At 46.8% G+C, this 25,098-nt stretch overlaps 1 protein-coding gene across 5 annotated transcripts in view; it reads right to left on the reverse strand.

The window, feature by feature from the left end:
• WDR62 (WD repeat domain 62) overlaps window positions 1-25,098 on the reverse strand; it is a 43,126-nt gene that overhangs the window by 5,093 nt on the left and 12,935 nt on the right. For 4 of the 5 annotated variants that reach the window (XM_042918987.1, XM_042918986.1, XM_042918988.1 and 1 more), the window contains 14 exons: window positions 24,358-24,547; window positions 15,545-15,682; window positions 13,881-14,059; window positions 12,382-12,473; window positions 12,018-12,143; window positions 9,358-9,425; window positions 9,156-9,277; window positions 8,234-8,309; window positions 7,374-7,485; window positions 7,215-7,278; window positions 6,201-6,326; window positions 5,000-5,133; window positions 3,206-3,258; window positions 647-865 (listed from right to left, as the gene is read on the reverse strand). In XM_042918987.1, coding sequence (XP_042774921.1) covers window positions 647-865; window positions 3,206-3,258; window positions 5,000-5,133; window positions 6,201-6,326; window positions 7,215-7,278; window positions 7,374-7,485; window positions 8,234-8,309; window positions 9,156-9,277; window positions 9,358-9,425; window positions 12,018-12,143; window positions 12,382-12,473; window positions 13,881-14,059; window positions 15,545-15,682; window positions 24,358-24,547 — 1,699 coding nt within the window. The remainder of the gene's footprint in view (window positions 1-646; window positions 866-3,205; window positions 3,259-4,999; window positions 5,134-6,200; window positions 6,327-7,214; window positions 7,279-7,373; window positions 7,486-8,233; window positions 8,310-9,155; window positions 9,278-9,357; window positions 9,426-12,017; window positions 12,144-12,381; window positions 12,474-13,880; window positions 14,060-15,544; window positions 15,683-24,357; window positions 24,548-25,098) is intronic. The other variant, XM_042918989.1, reaches the window with a different exon arrangement.

The raw sequence follows: 25,098 nt of genomic DNA on the forward strand, positions 1-25,098 counted from the left end.
AGGATCCACATAAGAGTGAAACCATATGGTATCTGTCTTTCTCTGTATGGCTTATTTCACTTAGCATCACACTCTCCAGTTCCATCCATGTTGCTACAAAAGGCCATATTTCATTTTTTCTCATTGCCACGTAGTATTCCATTGTGTATATAAACCACAATTTCTTTATCCATTCATCAGTTGATGGACAAAGATTTTATTTTTAAGTAATCTCTATGCCCAACGTGGAGCTCGAACGCACAACCCCAAGATTAAGAGTGCATGTTCCACTGACTGAGTCAGCCAGGCGCTTGAAAGCAGAAGCCCAGAGAAGCAAGCCTTGAGGTAAGTCATCACACAGCTAGGAAGGGGTAGGGCCAGGCCTCTACCTGCTCAAATACTCCCCAGCCAGGCACAGGCTTGCTCTCGGGCCCAAGCTTTTAACCCCCAAGTGACCCACCTCCCAGACTCCTGGTCTGCCCTGGAAAGTCTCACTTGCACCAGCCCCAGGGCCTCACCCTCTTGCCTTCCACCATGTCATGTAATCACCTCGCACCCCTAGAGAGGGATACTCAGCCTCATTTTCAAAATAAGCATGCTGAGGCCCCAAGCCCTGGGTGGGCAGTCATGGTGCAGGGTCTGCTGGCTGGGCAGGGGTGGTCTGTACCTCACTCAGCAGTCCCACCAGGCTCTGGGGCTCCACTGTATCCAGAATAGAGTCCTCCAGGCTCTCGGGCTTCATGGGGGTAAAGTAGCAATCCAGGTTCCGGGCATCCAGGATGGTCTTGAGGGGCTCCTGGTCAGCCCGCTCCGCCCAGCGGCCATGTGGTTTGTAGCTGCGCTTGGCATGGAAGGCTGAGCCATCTGCCACATCATCGTCTCCTAGCTGAGGGTGACAGGGGATGGTCAGGCAGCTAGCCAAGAGCTCACCAACTCCGATGGGGGACCAGGGACACCGCATGGACTCCATCCAGGCTCCATCCAGCTTTTTTTTTTTTTTAATGTTTTATTTTTGAGAGAGAGACACAGAGTGTGAGCAGGGAGGGGCAGAGAGAGAGAGAGAGAGAGAGAGAGAGGAGACACAGAATTCAAAGCAGGCTTCAGGCTCTGAGATGTCAGCACAGAGCCTGACGGGCTCGAACTCACGAGCTGTGAAATCATGACCTGAGCCGAAGTCAGACGCTCAACCAACTGAGCCACCCAGGTGCCCCTCAGTCTCTAGGCTTTAAACACCACTCAACAACAACTTCCAGATAAACATCTCCAGCCTGAATCTCTCTGTTAAATTTCAGAAATGCATAGGCAACTGCTCTACATCTGTATGGATTCCTAGTGATATTTCAAAGTGAACATGTTGAAAACAACTCCTGATCTTCCCCCCAGATCGGCTCCTCCTGAAGCCTTTCCTGTCTCAGTTATTCTGCTGCTCAGGCCCCAAACCTTGAGCTCATCTTTCATTCTTATATTGTCCCTCATACTCCACATTGTATTGTTTTTTAATGTTTATTTATTTTGCGAGAGAGCAAGCGAGGGAAGGGCAGAGAGAGAGGGAGAAAGAATTCCAAGCAGGCTCCAAGCTGTCAGCACAGAGCTTAACACGGAGCTCGAACTCATGAAACTTGAGATCATGACCTGAGCTGAAATCAAGAGTTGGACGCTTAACCGACTGAGCCACCCAGGTTCCCCTCCACATTGTATTTCTTCAGCAAATTCTGTCAGCTCTGCCGTCCGAACACATCCCCGATGTGGCCATTTCTCCCCACTGGTCCTGCCCAGCACTGCCTCCAAATAAGATTATAGCTTGAGAGAGACAGCGGAGGGTGGGTGTTTGAGAACTCAGGCTCTGGAGCCAGCCTGCCCACGTTTTGTACTTCCCATCTGTGTAACCCTGGATAAGTTACTTAACCTCTTTGGGCCTCGGTTTCTCCATCTGTGAAATAGCGGTATGAAGAGCTCCTATACTCCAAAGGGGACTAAATAGATAATACATATGAAAGACTTAGAGCCTGTGCAGAATAAGTGTGCTATGAATATTTGTTGAATGTAACCCTACTTGTAGTATTCACTGATTAAGGGGAAGCCTGGGGTCTTGACAGACCTGGTCTGCAGGGGAGGGGAAGGCAGGGAGGACTTCCCTGAGGAGCTAATAGGTTTTAATCTGAGGGCTGGCATTATTCCTGAAATGAATCATCCAACCTAGGCTGTAGGATTCTGCTGCCTGCTTCTAACCCACCAGCTCCTAGCCTGCCCCTCCCCCAAGTAAACAATCGACCATTCAATCATCTTGGTCCGTTTCTTTCTCTCACACCCAGTCATTTGGTTCCACCTTCAACATCCATCCAGAATCCAACCGTTTCTTCCCCCTGTTCCAGCCTCCAACCTCCTCTGTCTGGATTATCCCAACAGTCCCCTCCCGGTCCCCCACTTGCCCCTCATGTTCACACTTGCACTAGGTCATGGCCTTCCTCAACTCAGAGCCCTCCTTTGTCTCCATCTCACTCAGTGCCAGGGAGGGGAGAAATAAGTGGGGAGGACAATAAGGAATGTTTAGGGAACGCACCGCAGCCCACACAGTGTCATACCATCTGGCCCCCATTACCTCTCTGAGCCCCTCTCCCCACTCTCTGCCCCTCATCACCCTCAACCCTGGCAGCTGGGCCTCCCTGTACTTCCTTGAACATGCGAAGCACAATCCTGCCACATGGCCTTTGTCCTGCATACTATTCTCTCTGCCTGGAACGTTCTTCCCCAGGATCTGCATTTCTCCCTTGCTTCAACTCTATTCAAATAGCATCTTCTCAGTGAGGCCTTTTCTGTTTATGCTAAAATTATTGCGCTTTTCCCCCAACACTTGTTATTTTCCTGAGATTCTCTCTTTTCTTCCTCCACAGACCTTATCGGCTTCCCAAATACTATACAACTTACCTGTTTAATGTGGATACTGTCCATCTTCCACACTAGAAAATGAGCCCATGAAGACCGACATTTTGTCTGCTTTGCTCACTGCTGTATCTAATGGTCAGAATAAGCCTGGCACAGGGTAGGTGTTCACTATGTATGTTACAGGAATGAAGGGCTGCCTAAGCTGAGACTGGAAGGATGATGGGGTTCTACATGGAAAGGACAGACCCAGAAAGGGAAACGGGCTCCCAGAAGAATGAAGAGCATGAAGGAGAGCACCCCTGCTTTGTCAGCCCTGGGTGTCCCGGTCTCCGGGCAGACTCACCAGCCGCTTTGCCCAGAGTGGCAGCTTGCCATTGGTCAGCAGACACCGAGGGTCTGGAGAGACACGTGGAATCCATGAAAAGAGAATAAATAACCCAATAGATAAACAGGCAACATATATAAAAACAGGCAATTCTCCAAAGACACATTATAAGAAACACAGACATACCAAAAGATGCTCAAACTTAACTAATTGTCAGGAAAATGCAAATTCACACAATGTTTTACCCATGACTAGCTCAAACTAAAAAGCTTCATAGTATCAAGTATTGGCAAAAGTGTGGGAGAATGAATGGCTTAACACTGACTGCTGGATTTGGAGGGCCTTTGGGGTTCTCTTAAAATAAAAAACGTGCTAACCCCAGGGCCCAGCAGTGCCAGCCCTTGCCTCTGTCCTGGAGAAACACTCACACATGCCCAAGGAGTAGGCCTTGGAGTGGTCAGCATGGCATCACTTGCAATGGTGTATAGTCTAAACCCTAAATGTCCATCCAGAGGTGAATATCATTTTAAAAATATCCTATTATCCTGCTGGTTAAAAGAGGGAGGCCTCTGTTTTGTGTCCACCAACATACAGGCTGATAATTTTGAGAGGGAAAAGATACAGAATGGTGTCTACAGTAGAATACAACTTATGTACATAAATACGGTGTGTTCTGATGGCTGTGTACATACGTACATTAATGTTCAGAAAGAGGCCTATAAGGATTCATACCAAACTGATAAAACAGCCACCCTGCAGAGGACATGGGATTGGGTTGTGAGGGTGGCAACAAAGAAGATTTGCTTACCCTTTTTTCCAAGGCTGAATTCTTACATTACTGTTGCCTATCAGTCAGCTGTCTAGTCAGCCACTGCCTGCTCTCCCCTGCTGGCAGAGGCCCCTGCCCCACACTGACAGCACCTGGCCTCTCTTAGCTGGAGCAACCATGGCCAATGGGACCCGAGAGAAGCCTGCCGGGGGCTTCTGGGCAAGTTTCCTCTCTAGAGGAGACTGTAGGAGGGACTGCCGTGTGCTATGAGGCCTGTGATGCCTGCAACTTAAGCAGCCATCTTGCAACCATGAGGGCCTAAGCCAAGGTGATATGCGGAAGGGCAGAAATTTAGAGGAAGTCTGGCCTGCTGTGAAGTCATCGAGCTACTATTCTTTCACCTGAACAACAGAATCTGATGTCTTTTGGTCAACAGCACCCTGTTTTTCCCCTGAGACAGCCCTTACACCCCCACCCACCCTTTTTGGACAGGTGGCTCAAGTGGAGCTGAGTCAAACCTCTGCCCTCAGGGATGACCACATGACTCCGGCCTGGCCAATCACGGCAACTGACTCAGAAGCACACCAGGACTCACACCAGAAACACGACTCACGACCTCAGGATTTTGCTTCAGCTACTGGGAAAGAGGTGCTCTCTTCTCTATATAGGGTTTTATCACCAGCACTGCTGGGGGAATCTTTGCCCCCAGGAGAGGTAGAGTCTGCCTGAGAGCAAAGCCAACATAGGAGAAAAGCAGAGCCAAAAGACGGAGAAAAATCTGTTTCTTTAACATCACCTGGTGACTGGAATCCAGCTACTGCCCCAAGCCAATACTCCAATTTTCAGGTCCATGACCCAATAAATTATCTTCCCAGCTGAAGCCAATGAGAGTCCAGTTGCTATTACACTGTGAGAGTACTGACTAATAGGATCATTGAACTTCGCCTCCAGGCCCTGGAAACCAAGTAGTGGGTGAAACCCAGCAGTGATCCCTACGCTGCAAGTTCAAAATAGGGCCCCTCTGGATGGGCCCCTTTCCCAACCTGGGTCCAAGCTCTCTTTGGATGGCGTCTTCAGCAACTCTTCCGGTTCGCACTCTTCCTCCAGCTCATCCTCCGTCTGCTCTCCAGGGCTTAAGGAGCAAATCTCGCTGGGCACCGATGCATAGGTCTCCTGCCTGAAGCCAGAAATGAGGACAACAAGGAGAGAAATAGGTAAATGGGGTGGTGGTGGGAGGGACAGGGATCTGCCTCAGGCTGGGCCCTGTGCTAGCTTCCACATGAACTCATTACTGACTCCTTGTCAAGACGATGCTGGGAGGTCTCACCTGCCACACTGCTCTGCTGGAAACATCACCACAATGAATGAAATATAACAAGGCTGGGCTCAAAAAATAAGATAAACTCTCTCAGAGTCACAGCGATGGGACAGAAAGCACAGCAGATAGTGGGGCTTGAGTACTAAGCTGCTGGGTTCTCTTCTGGGAAGTGTGTGTAGGAGTAGCAATGAGGTTTCATCTCCTTTGGAGCACAGGAGCCTAAAACACACATGACACGAGGTAGGCACCGGAGGGCACCCAGGACAGGGTGTAAGCCTCAAAACCTGGAGCCAAAGGGAGCTGCTCATTCGCTTGGTACCTAGGTCTGCAATACCTCCAATACCACTGTAGGACAGGAAGCTCATGTTAAGGCCTGGTCCCTTTGGGAGGCAATGGCAAAGCCTCCAGACAGAGAAAGACAAGGACAGCGCTAGAGGCAGAAGAGAGGATAAACCCTCAAATCTCCCACTCAGCTGAGACCTCCAAACTAAACCCCCAACCAAAAGTTAGAACATGAATTCACTCCAAATAAAACTGGTCTTGCAGCATGAAGGCTTTAAAGAACAAAAAGACACTTCAGTTCCACTGGAGCCTTCCCCGACTACGTCCCTCCCCACTGCACACTGGGTCAGGGGCCTCCTCTGCCTCCTCTGGTCCCCAAAGTCCCCCGAGCTTCCCTCCATCGCAGTGCTCACAGGCTCTCCAGGCACTTCGCTCTTCCACTTCAAGCCCCTTCTCACGTGTACTACCATAACTTTCTATTCAAAGTCTGTCTCCCCAGTTCGGCCACAGGTGCACAAAAGGTAGGGCCTACGGCTGTGCTGGCCATGGCTATGTCTTCAGCCTCACTCCTCACGGGGCCCAGGGCAGGAAGACATTCCTCTAGCAGACAGGCAAGTGGGGGACGGCTGGATCACTGCCAGGACCTGGGCTGGCTCCTCCACTTCCCGTCCCTCATGTTCTGCTGCTGCTGCTCCCGGTGGTCGATCTCCAGCAAGTGCTGCTTCATGCAGTTAGTGATCTCTGGGCCCAGGTGCCAGATGAACACACAGCTGCAGAGGCCGAAGAGAGATGTGGAAGGAGGGGGAACGGTGAACACGGAAGCCATGTGACCCTGGAAGCCACCTACGTTACCATAGCCAAGACTCCAATTCCCTGGCCCCTCCCAGAAAACACACCCCACCACCTTAGTGCAGGGGTTCCAGGCCATGTCAGGTCTACTCCCTGAGTAGGTCCAGACCATTCCACCAAACCATGACCTGTTCTGAAGACCTCAAGACTCAAGGAAGGGGGCTGGAGAAGGACTGAAATAAACTGAAGGGAGAGACAAAAGGGACTTCCTTGGCCACCAACCATGAGCTAAGGAGTTTATATCCCCATTTGATTCTCACTGTACAATTTTTTTAGGTAGTTGGTGGAGCAAACTGAGGCTTAAGATGGGAAATGACCTGGGGCACCTGGGTGGCTCAGTCGGTTGGGCGTCCGACTTCGGCCTAGGTCATGATCCCGCTGGTCCTGAGTTCGAGCCCCACGTCAGGCTCTATGCTGACAGCTTGAAGCCTGGAGCCTGTTTCAGATTCTGTGTCTCCCTCTCTCTCTGCTCCTCTCCTACTTACACTCTGTCTCTCTCTCTCTCAAAAAATAAACATTAAAAAGAGAGAGAGAAAAAAAACAACAGATGGGAAATGACCTGCTCAAGGTTCTCAAGGTCACAAGTAAATTAAGTGGCAGATCTGGGGTTTGAACTCAGGGCTGGGTGTGACACCAAGGTACATGCTGTCAAAGGAGAGAGCAGTAAGCTGGAACCCTCGGCAGAACTCTGCACAGGCAGGCCAGGAGCACGGTGCTCCCACTGTCTGAGCCCCTGCACTCCCCACAGTACAGGTCCTGCCCACACCCAGGGGGAGGCCAGCCAAGGGCAGTCTCCAGGCCTTTCCCACCTGTCTCCAGATACTGTGATCAAGTGACGACAGTCATAGGTGAACTTCATGCCAGTTACAATTTCTGAAAGCAGAGCAAAGAAGCCACGCAGGCCTTCTGAGTCACGAGGCCGTGTGGGGACGCATGGGGAGGTGTCCCACGTAGGGAGGCACACCCACCTGAATGGCCAAACATCTTGGCAATGCACTCGCCCGAGTAAAAGTCAATCACCGAGATGCTTTTGTCAGAGCAGCTAGTGGCCAAGAAGGTGCCTGAGGGGTCCACGTGGACCTGCCGAGAAAAGGACCCACATGACAGTTAGGCTGCCTGCTTCTTCACTATGGCGAGGCCTGGGTCAAATGTCACAGCCTCTGCTGACGGAGGACCCTCTCATGCGGGATGCCTGGCACGCTGACTCGTCCCAGGTGCCCTCAGGACATACACCCTGCTTAGGATAAGAACTCCTGCCTCCATTTCATGGGTGAAAAAGTTACCACCCAGGCTCTGCGCTAAACACTCTGCGTGTGCAAACTGATTTCTTCCAGAGAACAACCCTATGATAGGGGCTCTTTCTAGCTGCATTTTACAGGCGATGAGACAGGCTCCAGAGGAGATGACACGTGCCCAGGTCACAGCCTGAGGCAGAGCTGCGAGTCTCACCTTAAAGCCTGAACTCAACACAACCCCCCTTACTTCAGAGGCTCTGAGAAGGTCCCCCAATCTTGTCCTGATAACACAGCAGGGAGCAAGTCTGATAAGGGAGCCCAGGTCTTTGGTTGTTCCCACCACACCGTGGCCACTGAAAACAGAAGCCACTTAAATGTCCCCACTTGGGAAAAGGGCTCAGTAAATAGAGGTAAAACAGTCTGTGATACCCCCAGTTCCCAGGCAACCCTGGTCAGCTAGGCCGGAGTGGGTGCCAGCCTGTGATCTTTTGATCAGGTACCCAGGATGACACATGTCTCGGGTGGCCCATGAGGGCAGCTGACAGACAGGGGGGATGTGTGTGGTCTTCACGCCAAGGGCCCCAGCTACTCACCTTTAGCAGGGACCCTTCGTCACCGTGGGAGCCCTTGTAGCACTTCTTCTGCTTCCCATTCACGGTGCTGTAGACTCTGGGGAGGTGGGGGCATAATGTGGCCAGTGGTGGCCCTGCCCACCTGCCCCCTCTTGCATTCTGGTCCTAGCCTTACCTACCATCTTCCTCTCTCCTGGAGGCCCCTTGCCACCTCTCATCTCCCATCTGATGCCTGGACTGAAATACCATCTTAGAAAATGAGATGTCCTCTCAGGCTGAGGTCAGGGAAGTTATGTATTGGGGTATCCGTTGAGTTAATGTCTGTTAACATCTGTCTTCCCCACTACAGAGCAAGCGGAGTGCTGGCACTCAATCTGAATGAGCAAGTGAAAGGGTGGAGAACCTTTTTGCACATGCTCTCCCCTCTGCACAATCCCTCTCTCCCCTCCCCCGGCTCACTCCTCCACATCCTTCCCAGTCTCAGCTCAGATGTTCTTTCCATCAAGCCCTGCTTGATCCCCAGGTAGGATCAGGGGTTTCCCCAGGGTCCCCCAGATCCACTGGACTCCCCTAGCCCTGACCGCTCCCTGAAGGCAGGACCTGGGGCTGCCCTGCTCACTGCTGTGTCTCCTGCACTACCCTCCCGGACAGGTGCTCAGGGAATGTAGGTGAATGAATGAATTTATGAGCCACATCAGCGCCTCCTAGTCACCCCACATGGGCTTCTGGAGAGCCAGCAGGAACCCTCTGCTGACCCGGAGGCTGGGCCTGGGTGAGCCCAGTTCCTAAGAAACACTTGCTGGGTCCCTCTACCCAACCCAGCTCTTTAGGGTCCAGATGAGGAGGGGGAAGAGGGCAGGGAGATCATGAGCAGACAGAACCGACTAGGTCTTACACAGGTCCTACTCAGAAACCAGGCTGGGCTAAGAGCCCAGCTCCTCACCTCACATTGCGGTCCTGGCAGGCCACGGCCACATACTTTTGGGTGATGTCGATGTCCATGTCATACAAGGTGGTCTTCTCTGCCACGTGGTGGGTACGGACAAAGTGTAGTCCATCTGAGGCCTGGCAGGGCAGCAGGGCCTTCAGAGGACACCCCTGACAAGTTTCCCACCCCAGCCCTCAAGGAGGCCAACCCACTCTACCTGCTGGGCACTGCGAAAGTAGATGCTCTTGTCAGCCCCACAGCTGATCATCTGGATGTCTCTATTGCCTGGAGGAGAAGGAGGTAGTGCATTAGGCAAGGCTGGGCCCCTGCTGAGTCTGACTGGGGCCAGGGGATCCTAGCCAGGGAACTCACTGCAAGGGAACTCCGGATTCCCGGAGGAGGAGAGTGGGTGCTGGGTGCAGGTAGGACTCCAAGATGTAAGCTGTGTGTATGAGGGGGGTACAGGTGGAGCAGTGGCCTGGCAGGTCTCTGCAGAGCAAGGGCAGACAGGGAAACATGTCAGAGACACGGAAGGGGCACCACGTCTGATTTGGGATTTGGAAAGGTGATTAGGGCAGCAGTGTGGAGGCGGGACCAAAGCGGGGAGCAAGTGGAGACACGCAGAGGGTTGGGAGGCTCATGCCATCATGAACAATCAGAACACCCACATGCACGTCAGGCCAGGCCCCATTGCCACATGCGCATCGCGCATCCCCTTCTGATGGCTCACTAGCCACCCCACTGTACAAATGTGAACCCAGGGGCTTAGAGTCACACAGGCCTTGTTCTAGAGCACAGAGAGTCCGGACAGGGCCAGTATTAGACCCAGGCATTCTCTGGCCAAACACTGTGCTCCAAACCCAGGCTTCCTTTCCATGCCTCAGTTTCCTGTCTGTACAACAGGACTATGACAGCCCTTGCCCCCACGAAGTTGTGTGAAGCCTGTGGAACAGTGGCTGCCACCCAGTAAGCACTATAAATATCCTTGCTTTTCTTCTTTCTTTATAGAATTAGAATAATAACAGCAAATACCTTAGAGTTCTGGTGAGAATATAAAGACAGAACAGATACAAAACACTTAGAGCCTTGCTAAGCACAGATCTAAGCACAGTGTCCTTGCTTCACTGCAGGACATTTGAAAGGGCTCAGGCCTGATGCACAAGTTAAGATGTTACTCAAGCAGGAGTCACTGGCTCACAGAAGGCAGTGACCCTGTGTTGGGGAGGAAGTGTAACCTGGGAGGGACCCAAAGAAGCCTGTAAGTTACTGGTAATGTTCTGCTTCTTAACCTGGGGTGGGGAGTCCAAGGACCTAGCACTGTTAGGACACAAGTCACTGGTTATAAACAATGGGTGTGTCTGTTCTAGTTCATATGTACTGATTAAGTACCTTGATGTGGAAGTTCATTGTACTGTTCTGTAAACTATCTGTATTGTATTCATTTGTTTGGATATTTTTCAGATAAAACTGTTAAAGACTGAATCTTACCTTAGCAGGGCAGTTTCAGTCAGGTTTCGACTGGCTGGAGCCCAGTTTATACTAAAATTATCAGCGTTTTGAGCATAGCTCAGCCACAGCAGGGCACTCAGGAACTGGGGTTAGGAGTTACATCCTCTCAGACTGGCTGGGGGTTCTAATGAAAGCCCACACCTTTCAGGAGATGGCCTTAAGGACCAACTCCTGGGCCACCCCTTGGCCAGTCATCACCTCTCTTGGATCTAGACCATTCGTGAAAGTTGATGTCACTGCTGGCCAAACTGCTAGACTTGCTGATTTATTCTAACTAACTCTATCCCATGGAATGAACAGGTTTTTAAAGATGTCTGAAAGTTTTAGCTGATCAGCTTTGGTTGTCTTCATCAAGACACGTCAAACATTGTTAACTTGTTTTTGTCCATTGTTAACTTGTTTTGGCTACGGAGAGGTAGGGCAGAAAGCAGAGAGGATCAAGGGACATTAATACATTCTCAGTCACAAGATTATATGTAAAAATAAAAACTCTTCGTAGTCAAGAACTTGGAATGAGTACATAGATGTATTCTCTTCATGAGTAGATTCTTCTGGAATATAGTTTTGAATATGCTCTTGGGTTCTGATCAATTAAATCTCATAGGACCTGCCTCCTCTCCCCTTGGAATTCCTTAGGGCCAAACCTTCATACTGAATCTTTTGAGTCTAAAGGGAATCCCTTTGATTTCCTGGCTGAGTATGCACTTTGGAGGGCAGCCCAAGGCAAGATCCTAAGCCTGCACCTACTGCTGTGTGACTCTCGCTGTAAATGAGGTAAGGAATGGACTAACTGCAGTGCAAGGATCCTCCCCAGCACAGAATTAGCTCCCGGCAACCTTTGCAGTCACCTATTTTTCTGCCAAAGTCACCAGTGCCCATCCCGCTGTCCTCTCACAGGATTGGCACCCCGATTTCTTTGTGGGGAATGGCATCCACCTAATGCCAGTCCTTCTGGATCAGGGGTGGAGGCAGGTGTGGGGTGGGGGCACGTGAGACAGACCTGGCCCAAGAAAACACCCCAAAGCCCCGGCACCGATAACTGTTCTGAAAAGGGCAGGTGCCTCAAGCCTGCACAAGGGAATTCAGCTCCCAATTTCTGCCAAAATTGATAGGAAGAGGGGAAATCTCCTTCGAGTGGCACAGTGACACCCAGATGCTGCCCACCACAGAAAGGTGTAGCTGACAGAGGGAGTCTTGATGATTTTAAAAAATAATAATAATAGAATAAATCAACCTTTGGATCCAGCTGGGCCTGAATCCAGAGCTTGCTTTTCCCTTTTTTGTTCAAACTAAAGGGAGTCTTGTTATTACGTGTAGCCAAAGGGGTGCACCAACCAAGGCAGGCGAAGCAGGAAGGAAAGGACTCACCAGCAAACTTGATGGCCGTGATGGAGGAGGAGTGGTCGTCCAGGGTCTGCTCCAGGTTGTAGTTCTTCTCCACATTCAGCACGTGGATCAGTCGGTCCCGACTGGCTGAGGCCAGCAAGGTCAGTCCTGTGAGTGGACAGGGTGGCACTGGGTTCTCAGGAGGCTGCCTGATGCCTTGGCCTCCCAGAGAACAATGTGACTGAGCTTTCCAGGCCTCGAAAAAGGGGTCTTTGGTGCTGTGACTGCAGCCACCTGGCCTCAAAGCCCGCAAGGGGCCATTCCCCCAGCTCTGCAGTCTCTCCCCAGAGCCCCTCAAACCTCTCCTGCTTTCCCCCTACCTGCCCCTCACCCCACACAGGTTTACCTGTCTCAGGCTTGGAGTACTCCAGGCACAGCACCTCAGCATCATGGGCCTCCACCTTGACCAGCTCGTCCATGAAATGTAGCTCGTGGATCCTGGGAGACATACGCTGTCCGCTGTACCCTGCCCGGAGCCCCCACCCCTCAGCGCTAGGTGTTCTGCAACTGCTAGAAAAGGTCAGAGCAACCCGCCGGGCAATGTGGGAAATTCCCGCCCCAGCCAGCTAATCCAGATGCCCAATCATTCTTCTCCTCTAGAAACCAGCTATCTTAAAGGTAGCAGTGCCAAGCCTAGACCACCTAAGCAGCACCCAGCCCCTTATGGTTCCATGGGCCAGGACTAGGACAGTCCTCTGGGAGAACAGGGGTTAGGACAGGGCTATATCAGAGGTGATTCCTGGGGGTGGGGCTGGGGCCAGGGGTCAGAGGTCATGCTCAAGGATAGGACCTATAGGTATGGGACATTTGATTCCTATCTCTCATTCTTAAAGACTCTCAAATCTAAACTTTCCTCATTCTCTCCAAATGAAACCAAACAACACGCGCTCTAGGATGACATAAGAGACAGTCACTCCAGGTCCTTCAGTCTACCTGTCATCTTAGCTTAGCCACTGGCCTCTCCTGCCTCAGTTAACCCATCTAGAAACCAGCTGCTAAGAGCAGCATTTCCACCAGAGGGTGGGTGAAAGGAGTAAGTGTCAAGCCAGTGGCCAGCCAGGGAAGAGTGCTACATCCACGTTGGCTCGCTGCTGTTTTCACCATTCACAGCAGAGCGCAGTCAGTGTGAATGGCCCACGGACACATTCGGTTTGCCTCACACGGTGATTGGTGTCCAAACAGTTGCCAGCATTTAAAAATCAAAGAATTTCACAGAGAAAACTCAGCCCTTTGCTCTACTTGGACGATGGGAACATGTGACAATGCAGCCTGCACTCCTGCTGCCACACGGTGGCTGCCCCTTCATGGAGCACCTGCTCTCCAGCTCCCTATCCCTTTCACTCCTCCAGTCTCAGCACCCAAGTGGTCACAGCTGACATTTGTCAACTTAAACCTCGTGATGGGGTTCATATTCTGTCAGCGCCTATTGGGCCGGTGACATCTTAAAAAACCTCTACAGTGTGGGAAAACAGCCTGAGCCCTCATATGTCCCATCCTCCTGCCCCCCCCACCCCCATGCCACCAGGACCCCCCACGCTCCAGCTGGCATCCTCTCTGTCTGGAACTGTCCCCCTACCCTAAAGTCACACATGTGTGCCTGTCTACAACAAGGGCACAGTTCACAAGCCCCAGCTGCGGAGGTCCCCGTGGCTGCCCTATATCAGCCCTCCGGAAGATGCTTCTTAGCTTAAAGTCGTCAGGGACAGCTGCTTTCCAGCTTGCTAGTCACAGTCCCTCATTCCCAGTGGGCCGGCGGGGGTGCCGAGGCCAGGGCTCCTTCACCCCACCGAGCATCCAAGCCTGAGCTGGGAAGTGTCTGCTAATCACCCTCCAGGGCTCACTTGCCTCAGATTTCCACTTCGGTCGCCTGAAGCCAAGTGCTGGCCATCAGGACTGACCTGCATGACCCGCACCCCAGCTTTCACGTCCACAGGCGTCCCGTTCTCACCCCCCCGGTCTGGGAAGTGCGACGTGTCCTGCAGGTGCTGGATGTCATTCTCTACGTACACTACCTTCAGCAGGGTCTGCGGAGGGAGAGGGCTGAGGTCAGTGCTCTGGAAGCGCCAAAGCACCTCTGCAGTCCTGTCTCCCCACAGCCGGCCTCCCGTCCTTCATTAGCTCCAGAACTCCAAATCTGACCTTCGCTACTCAGAGTGACTGTTTCCTAGTCCCCCTGGCAGCTGGGTGACGCTCTGTGGATACATTCTGGTCAATGAGATATAAAACAAGTGAGAACACTCTGCTTCCTTTTCCTCCGTCCTGCTGCCTGGAGCTCCCGCAGCCATACTGGATGACAAGGACAAGGATGACTCCAAAATGGCAGTGTGGACAGCTAAAGGCTCTCGGGTCTCTAAGGGCTTCCTGCAGCTGCCAAAACAGCCTGGACTGGTGACCTCCAGACTATTTTTATGAGTCAGAAAACCAAACTTTTCCTCTTGGCTTTGAGTTTTTCTATTGTATGCAGACAAATATAACATGTATATCACACAGGTGCAGAAGAGAAGGTGGTAGTACTGGGTGGGGGGGGGGGGGTGAGGGGAGTAAAAGGGCACCTGCTACACACACCCTGCATTAAGGGCCTGTTTTGTTCCAGCCACAGTGACTGCTCAGGTTTTCCAACTCCCCAAACTCTTTCTCACCTCAGGGCCTTTGCACAGGCTATTCCCTTGGTGTAGGACGCTCTCCCCTCCCCTCTTTGCTCATCCCTATTCTCCACATCTCAGCTCAGTTGTCTCCTCCTCCAGGAAACTGCCCCTCACACTACAGATAAAATCAGATGACACTGTTACATATCCTACTAACACTTCACAATTTATTTCCATGCTTATCATGCTTATGATTATACCATAATTTGTGCAGTTATTGGTGCCTCTCCCTTCTAGACTGTGGGAGCCACAAGGGCAGAAGGAGGGTCTTAGTCACTGATGTGTCCCCAGCATGCAGCATAGCACCTAGCATAGATCTTACTAAGCATCTGCAGAATAAATGAATGCATGAATCAGATCTCAGCTCTTAAGAGAAGCTCCCTCACTGACCTAGCAATATCAACCATTTCTTCAGCCCTCCCAACATCATGGCTCTCTTTGGGACGCTGCCAGCACCCTCACCCAAGGCTTCACTGTGTGGCAGTTAGCTAGACAGGGGAAGCCCCTCCCTGATTTGGTCTGTCAGGTGTTCTTCCAGAGAGTTCCGACTCAAGACCTGGGGAACAATTTCATTTCTACTGAATATGTCAGGTTGCCTGGAGTAGCTGTGTTGACACACCTAGAAAGCAGGAGCTGATGGGCAGAGAGAAGCAAAGAGGACAGACCACACTACCTCAGAAAGAAAAAGAGGGAGAGAGTGAGAGACAAGAGAGAGGGCGACAGAGTGTGACCGGTCTTGCTTCCTGCTTCTTGCCCTCAGTGAAACTTAACACCAAGGTCCATAAGACCCCCTCTTGTCCCTATATCCTACTTAAAGTATGTCTCAGTTCCTCCTAAAATATGGTTCATAATTGAGCCACTCACATTACTGAAGATATTTTTCTGCCAGTGAGAGTCAGGGCTGCTATCCATGTTCCAAAAGCGGATGGTGTTGTCTGAGGAGCAAGTAAGAAAAGATCCTGATGGTAGACAAGCTCTCTGATCTTCAAACTCCGGATACACCTACAGTCCCCAGAGAACAAGGCAAAGGGCGATTCATTACAACCATGTCAGTGGCAGCATTATGATATACTAGTGCATTTTGGTGACAAAAAGTATGTGGCAGATAAATAGGCATGGCATAATGCCTTCTATGTTAAAAATGAACAAGAAAACAAGGACACCGAATGCTACTATATATTGTCCATGCCCCATCTTCAGCCCAGGCCATGAAACATCCCCACACGTAAATTTCCAAGGCAAATGGGCAGCTCCATCAAAAGTCACTAAGCACAAAAGGAAACAAGGTACCATGAGCAAGAAGCAGCAGAAATAGCCATCCAGCTTCAAATACTGGAATTATCACACAGAACATAAAATAACTATGTTTAACATGCTTAAAGAAATAGAAGAGCTTTGACAAGAGTAAAAGTATGACTAGCTGACCATAAACTATAAAGACTAACCAAGCAGGGTTGAAAAACAACAAAATAGAACTATTTCTAGAAGCAAAATGCAGGTCAGACAGTCAAAAAGATGACATATAGAGAGATTTCAAATCTGGAAAACCGGGTTCTGAAGAAATGATAACAGCAGTAGCACAGATTTTTAATCTAAAATCGCCACATCAAAATGAGCAACCAGATATCAAAACCAAAACCCCACAGACAACACTTACAGCAAAATTAGGTGATGCGATATTCTCATAACTCCCAAAATACAAGCAGGTAGGGACTAAATACCTCCAGTAGTTTGTCAACATGTATATGAGAGAACACAGAAGGAAGCAACTTTGTTGTTCTTTGAGTAACTCTGTGGTTACCCAACAAAGGATAACCCCAAAGTAGCCAACGGGTATTCACAGGGAAAGTACAACAGTTCAAATTGAACAGCAGTTCAAACTGGGAGGGTTTTATCCACTCCAATAGTGGTTGAGTGTGTGCTTTGGCAATTAGGTCGGAAGGGGCTGGAGCTGTGAAGATCCTGTGAACTCTTAACACTGACCTGCCATGGCTCTCACCCATGGCCAAAGGCCCACCCAGAGGGAAAACAAGACTGATCAGGATAGACACTGGAGAGCCAGAGTAAAGAGGAGGCTTAGAAAAAGGTAGGGGCACAACACATAAATAGGAACATAATAAGGAAATATCAGAAAGCAAGCTGCCATATTTTTTTTAAATAGTATAAAAATCATAGAAGATGGAATCCTTTCTTGGGAAGCTAGAAAATCTGCCCTCAACCACACCAACTTTTGTTTTTATTTTTATTTAAGTAATCTCTACACCCAAGGTGGGGTTCAAACTCCATGACCCTCAGATCATGGCTCTACGGACTGAGCCAGCCAGGTGCCCCATGAACTATACCATTTCTAAAAATGAAAACAAGAAAGGACCAAACTCCAGTCCCAAACAAAGTTACCCTTTAAAATAAAAGGAAGAGAAAGAAAGCACACCAGAAACATATTTCCACAAAACAAAACAATTTCCCAATTAGGAAATTCAGAAATAAGATGACAGAATTCAGAGTTAGAAATAAATGAAGAGATCATTTCAGGAATAAAAACCAAATTAGAAGGAATCCAAAAGCGAATAAACACAAAAAGGTAAGGCATGAAGAAATAGGTAAAAAGGGGGCTTTTTTTTTTTTTTTTAATCTTTTAAGTTTATTTATTTATTTTGAGAGAGAGACAGAGGGGGCCAGAGGGGGAGGGGCAGAGAGAGAGAATCCCAAGCAGGCTCCACACTGTCAGCATGAGGCAGAATGCGGGGCTTAAACCCACAAACCATGAGATCACATGACGTAACTGAAACCAAGAGTCGGACACTTAACCAACTGAGCCACCCAGGCGCCCCTAAAAGGGGGAAATTATTAAAAATAAAACAAATGATGAAAGAACTAAAAGGATTTGAGAAAAAGTGACACTACTGGAGCTAGGCAATGAGAATCCAACATATAGATAATAGAAATCCCTGAAGAAAACCAAATCAAGGGAAGAGAAATACTAAAATGTATACAGCAGGAATATGTCTACCTATAAAAACTGATACCAAGATATACTCTAGAGTAACATTACTAGGCCTAAAAGTAAAAGAAAGAAATCCTTTGGGCTTCTAGGCAAGCACAGAAAGTGACTTAAAAGGGAAAACAATCAGACATTTCAATAACCATAAGAAAATGAAATAATGTATTTAAGAGAGACAAGGAAAGAAAACATGAGCCAAACATTTTCTATCCAGCAGGAGTGACTTTCAAGTATAAAGGGCAAATATAAACTTACCAATATGCAAAAACTCATATTGGGAGATACTGTCCCCATGAACTGTTCCTGACAAATCTTCTTTTTTTTTTAAATTTTTTTAACGTTTTATTTATTTATTTATTTTTTTTTTTAAATTTTTTATTTTTTTTTTAAATTTTTTTTTTTAACATTTTATTTATTTTTGAGACAGAGAGAGACAGAGCATGAACGGGGGAGGGGCAGAGAGAGAGGGAGACACAGAATCAGAAGCAGGCTCCAGGCTCTGAGCCATCAGCCCAGAGCCCGACGCGGGGCTCGAACTCACGGACCGCGAGATCGTGACCTGAGCCGAAGTCAGACGCTTAACCGACTGAGCCACCCAGGCGCCCCCGTTTTATTTATTTTTGAGACAGGGAGAGACAGAGCATGAACGGGGGAGGGTCAGAGAGAGGGAGACACAGAATCTGAAACAGGCTCCAGGCTCCGAGCTGTCAGCACAGAGCCCGACGCGGGGCTCGAACTCATGGACCGCGAGATCATGACCTGAGCCGAAGTCAGCCGCCCAACCGACTGAGCCACCCAGGCGCCCCCTGACAAATCTTCTAAAGAATGAGCTCCAGGGGCACCTGGTTGGCTCAGTCGGTTAAGCGTCTGACTTTGGCTCAGATCATGATCTCATGGCTCGTGAGTTCAAGGTCCACATTGGGCTCTGTGCTGTCAGTGCAGAGCCTGTTTCAGATCCTCTGTCCCCCTCTCTCTGCCCCTCCCCCGTGCTCTCTCTCAAAAAAAAAAAAAAAAGAAGGAGCTCCAGACAACAAAAACAACTAGAGACATCAACATAGATTAAATATATAGTTACTCGTAGAACAAAGAATAAATGAGGGTTAAGTGACATCACTGAAAACGGCACAGTGGGGAGAACTCCAAAAAGCTATCCCTCCACCAAAACAAACTTGAGCTCCAAAAAACTGTCAGAATCAACTTTTTCAGAACTCTGGAATCTAACTTACAATAACCAGGGAGAGCTTAAAAAAGAAAGAAGCTGCTGCATTTTGACATTTAAGGAAACTGCTGTCAAATCACGACAGCCGACATCTCAGATAATGGAAAGACTTTAGTGACTACACATGAAAAAGAACACAATCTTTACAAAAACAGTTCAGAAAAACCACTAAACAACTACAACCCACACAACAAACCCCAGCGTGGAGGAGAAGAATTTGATTTCCAGAGTCATCACATTATAAAAATCAAAATATCTAGGTTTCAACAAAAAAAAATTATGAGATAGGCAAGAAAAGAAGAAAATAAAAATAAATCCCATCTTAGGAGTAATTACCTTAAATGTAAAGGGATTAAACTCTGTAATAAAAAGGAAATTATTGGCAGACTTCATTAAAAAAAGATCCATCTCTGTTGTCCATAAGAGGCTACTTTATATCCAGACACATACAGGGTGAAAGTAAAGGTATGTAAAAAGATACTCCATACAGGAGTACTACGTGGCAATGAGAAAGAATGAAATATGGCCCTTTGTAGCAACGTGGATGGAACTGGAGAGTGTTATGCTAAGTGAAACAAGCCATACAGAGAAAGACAGATACCATATGTTTTCACTCTTATGTGGATCCTGAGAAACTTAACAGAAACCCATGGGGGAGGGGAACGGAAAAAAAAAAAAATGAGATTAGAGTGGGAGAGAGCCAAAGCATAAGAGATTCTTAAAAACTGAGAACAAACTGAGGGTTGATGGGGGGCTGGGAAGGAGGGAAGGGTAGGTGATGGGCATTGAAGAGGGCATCTTTTGGGATGAGCACTGGGTGTTGTATGGAAACCAATTTGACAATAAATTTCATATATTAAAAAAAAAAAAAAAAGATACTCCATACAAATAGTAACCAGAAAAGAAATTTGCATGTATATAGTAGTATCAGACAAAATAGAGTTTAAGTCAAAAACTGTTACAAGTGGGGGTGCCTGGGTGGTTCAGTCAGTTGAGCATCCCTCTTTGGATCAGGTCATGAGCTCACTGCTCATGGGTTCAAGCCCCTGTTGGGCTCTGTGCTGACAACTCAGGGCCTGGAGCCTGCTTCAGATTCTGTGTCTCCCTCTCTCTCTGCCCCCCGCCCCCTCATCCCCACACTCACACTCTGTCTCTCTCTTTCAAAAATAAATAAATATTTACAAAAAAATTTTTTTAAAACTGTTACAAGTGACAAAGAAGGGCATTATATATTGATAAAGGGGTCAACCATCAAGAAGATATAATACAAACACACACATAAGAGCAGAGAACCAAAATACACGAAGCAAAAACTGACAGAATTGGAAACAGCATTATAATAACAGTTGAAGACTTCAACATTCCATTTTCAATAAAAGATAGTTATAAGAAATTATCAATAAGGAAACAGAGGACTAGAAAAACACTATAAACCAAACAGACTAACAGATATGTAAAGAATACTCCACCCAATAACGGCATAACCCACATTCTTCTCAAGTAAACATGGAGCATTCTCCAGAATAGACCACCTATAAGGTAACAAAAGAAGTCAATACATTTTAAAAGACTGTAATCACACAAACAATCTAACGACAGTCAGAATGAAATTACAAATAACAGAAGGAAATTTGGAGAATTAACAAATATGTGAATATTAAATCACGCACTGTTACACAACCAATGGATCAGTGAAGAAATCAAAGGGAAATTAGAAAATACTTTGACACAAGTGAAAATGAAAACACAATATACCAAAACTTATGGAATGCAGCAAAAGCAATACTCAGAGGGAAATTTATAGCTGTAAATGCCTCCATCAAGAAAGTCTCAAATCAATAATGTCTCACCTTAAGGAACTAGAAAAGAAGAGCAAACTAAACCAAGGGCTGGCAAGAAGAAGATAAAAATTACAATGGAGATAAAGTTGTTGTTTGGTTTTTTTTTCAGAAACAGAAAAGCTGATCCCAAATAGTGCCAATATTGATAAAGAAGAACAAAGTTGTAGGAAACACACTTCCTAATTTCAAAACTTATTACAAAGCTACAGTAATCAAAATTCTGTGCCATTGGCATAGAGATAGACATACATCAATGGAATATAACTGAGAGTACAAAATTAAATCCATACATCTATGGTCAATTGATTTTCAACAAGTGTGCCAAGATTATCCAAGGGGAAAGAATAGTCCGTTCAATAAACAGTGCTGGAATTATATACCCACATGCAAAATAATGAAGCTGGACCCTTGCTTCAAGTATAAAAGTTAACAAAAATTAACTCAAAAGAGACCAAAGACCTAAATGGAAGAGCTAAAATAACAAAACCCTTAGAAGAAAAGTAAATCTTCATGGTTGTGGATTTGGCAATGGTTTTTTAGTTATGACACCAAAGATACAAGCAATAAAAGAAAAAAATAAATTGAACTTTATCAAAATTAAAAATCTTTGTACATCAAAGGATACAAGAAAGTGAATAACACAAAAATGGAAGAAAATATTTGTAAATCATAAATCTAATAAGGATATCCAGAATATGTAAAGAACTCTTACAATTCAAAAGCAAAAAGACAACCCAAGTAAAAATTGGACAAAATATTTGAATAGATATTTCTTCAAAGATATACAAATTACCAACTAGCACATAAAAAGAAATTCAGTATCATTAACCATTAGGGAAATGCAAGTCAAAACCACAATATACTACCATTTCACAAACACTAAGATGGCTATACTTCAAAAATCAAAAAAAAACAGTGTTGGTAAGGATGTGGAGTACGGCTAGTGGGAATGTAAAATGATGCAGCTGCTGGGAAAAGCTTGGGGGTTCCTCAAAAAGTTAAACACAGAATTACCATATGACCCAGCAATTCTGCCCACCAGGTATACCACCCAAAAGAACTGAAAACAGATGTTCAAACAAAGCTTGTACATGAACGTTCATAGCAGCACTATTCATAAAGCCAGAGGATGGAAACAACACAAATATCCATCAATTGATGAACAGATAAACAAAACATGGTATATCCATACAATGGAATATTATTCAACCCTAAAAAAGGAATGAAGTACCGAAACATGTAACCACATGGATAAACCTTGAAAACATTAAGTGAAAGAATCCAGACACAGAGTCTACATATTTTATTTTTCCATTTGTATGAAATATTCAGAACAGGCAAATTCATAGCGACAGAAAGCAGATTAGGGTTGGGTAAGTGGGAAAAGGGATTGGTTGCTTGGGTACAGAGTTTCCTTTTGAGGTGATGAAAATGTTCCAGTGCTGGATAGTAGGGATGGTTGTATAACATTGCGAATGTATTGAATGCCACTGAATTGTACATTTTAAAATTATTTAAATGGTGAATTTTATGCTATGTGTATTTTACCACAATATATGTGTACACTTATTACCCTCCCCCAAATAAATGGGGTCATAAGGAAGAGAATGTGGTATATAATGGTATATAATGATCAAATCACACAGAAATAGTATAACTATTTTTAAAAATGGGGGCGAATGGAGAGAACATAGGCAAAAAAATAGTTTTAAACTCTTTTCAAAATTGAGTAATCGTCATTCTCAGACTGTTGTACATATAATGTGGGAATAAGTAAATGATTAACTGGGGAGATATCCTAATTCCATCATCCCCCGTGTCTTTAGGATTCTGGAAGGATCAATCCAATACCTATGAGCATCCCCAGCACTCAGACAGTGGATTTGAAATACCAGTTCACACTGAAAACAAAACAAAAACTCAGGGCTTCTTCAAGAAATGGTTGATTCCAGGTCTGGGACAGGAAATGTACAAGACGCAACTGGAACATCTCGTCATCTCCAATAGCAAGGAAGCTACCAAAGAAAGATTACTAGGGTCATGTCCAAAGGACTCAGGAGCCAACTTAAAGATGCTCCCACTGGTCAAAGATGGGACAATTTGAGCTTTAATAATGTTAATAATTGCAATAATAATTGCAATATATAAAATATATCCAATATATTTACATATATGAGTTTAGAATGATATTAAATAAAAACAACTAGTTACCTTTAGAGGACAGGGAACCAATTCATTATCTTGAAAACTGGTAAATAAAGGGAAAGAATCAAGCATTTATCCTGCCTTTCCTATATGAAGTGTACCACTGGGTGACCAAATGGTAGATGAGGGGAATTGTTTCTTCATATAAGTAGTCCAACTAATAAAAAGAAATGATAGAATTAGAATATCACCATATTGCAACCCCCAAGGAATAAATGGATCTATGCATTGAGCACCAATAGCTGCTAACAATTATTAATAAACTGTATATTTCTTTTGTGTGGTTTTCTAGATCTGTTCTATTTATAAAAAGTATGAGGGATAGAGACAGGACATTGGAGTTACAGATGAAGAGAAAGAACAGGGTAGAGGCAATTATTAAGTCTGTACTGGCTGTTCTTTCCAGAACTGATAAAAAGATGCACCCACAGATATTTTTGTTGAAGAGACAGATATATAAATAACAGGTGGATGCAAAGAAAATGAACTGAAAGAGCATATACTAAACCAACAACAAAGGTGAAGGTGAGAGAGAGCAGGATTGGGGGATAGGGAAGTGATCAAAACAGTCTTTAGCTTTGAAATATTTCACCTGTTTTTCAAAGAGAATATATTTATATACAAAAATTTAAAGTTATTTAAACAACATGCTTGTTAAGAGAAAAGTGCTATCAGCAGAAAACTCAGATCTACGAAGGCAGATGGATTCAAGCAGTCAAAGGGCTAAATAATGCTTATTCAAACAGATCAAGTTATTTCTCCCAGTTGTGAACTGGGCCACCAAAAACATAATTTCTCTAGGACAAGTGCTCTATCAGTAAGAAATTTGAGGGACAAAAAAAGAAAAAAAAGGTAGAATATAACTATTTCCCCACTGGTTGTCTTATGTGCAAGGAATTAGAACAGCTTTAGAGAATGAAAACATCCCAAAGACTCATTCTCAGAAAACTTCAACACTTAGAAAAGCACTAAACTACACAAATGGCCTCCACAGCAAGCTCTCCAAGGTACACATGCTCTTGACACTGTTCTCCCCAGTGGCCACATGCCTCGCTTCCTGCAGGTCTCTGCTTGAATGTCATGTCCTCAGAGAGGACTTCCCTGATCATTCCCCTCTCTAGAATAGCACCCTTGATCCCTTTTGCCCTACGCTGTTTTATTTTTCTTTGGAGAGGTAGTGCTGCTTGGTTAGTGTTGATGACGTGTGGGTTTACTCTCCCCCCCAAATGCAGGACTTTCATCAGTTTCCTTCCCAGCTGTGTCTCCAGCACCTAGATAGAACAGCATCTGGCACAAAGTTGGGATCTTGTGAAGGAAGAGCTGAATGGGTTCCCTAAACTGCGGAAGCTTTCCCCAGATGAGCCCCAGATGGGAGCCGAGCAGGGGCAGAGGGAAGAAAACAGGGACTCACCTCCACGTTCCAGACGTAGGAGCTGTGGAAGAGCTCCGACCACATCTTGCCTACTTTGTTGATGTCTTTGACATCCCAGATGTAGATGCTGTGGTCCTTATACACGCAGGACAGCCACTGATGGATGGGGTCGAAGGTCAGTGCCACCGTATCCGGGTAGACTGCTTCTGCCTTTCTGTGGAAGAGGAAGCTAACAAGGCCACATGTGCCATCAGTCACCATCAATGTCACTGTGAGTAGTGACAGCTGCTCCTGGTGACACCTGAGCTAGCTGCCTCTTGCTTGGCAATGCCATTCCTTATATTTGGGATGGTCCATCTCCCACTCCGACTCCACTTCTCCTTCCTCCCTCCCAGTTCCTTTGCTTTTGCTTCTAGTCCAAAGGTTGTAAACTGGAAGCTTCTGGCTGGCCCCTGAGAACATTTGAATTTTTGACTCCTGTTGACATCTCTCTCCCTTCATCTAATCCAACCCAAGCTCCATCCTCTCTCTGAGCATGGAAGGATGATGGGCACATACCATCAGTTCTCAGTTCTCTCTCATTGGCCCCACCAACATGTGATCAAAAATCCCTATGCAAGGGGCTGGGGAGCTGTCCCCTGACCTGGGGCCTCCCTACAAAGACTACAGTTTACTGAGCATCTATGACACGCCGATCTGAGAGCTTTAGCGACACTGAATTCCCAGTCTCCATGAGAGGTAGGTCCTACGTTTTACAGACACCAAACAGCCTTACAACAA

The sequence above is a fragment of the Panthera leo genome, chromosome E2 (genome assembly GCF_018350215.1).
Source record: "Panthera leo isolate Ple1 chromosome E2, P.leo_Ple1_pat1.1, whole genome shotgun sequence".
Classification (NCBI taxonomy): Eukaryota; Metazoa; Chordata; class Mammalia; order Carnivora; family Felidae; genus Panthera; species Panthera leo.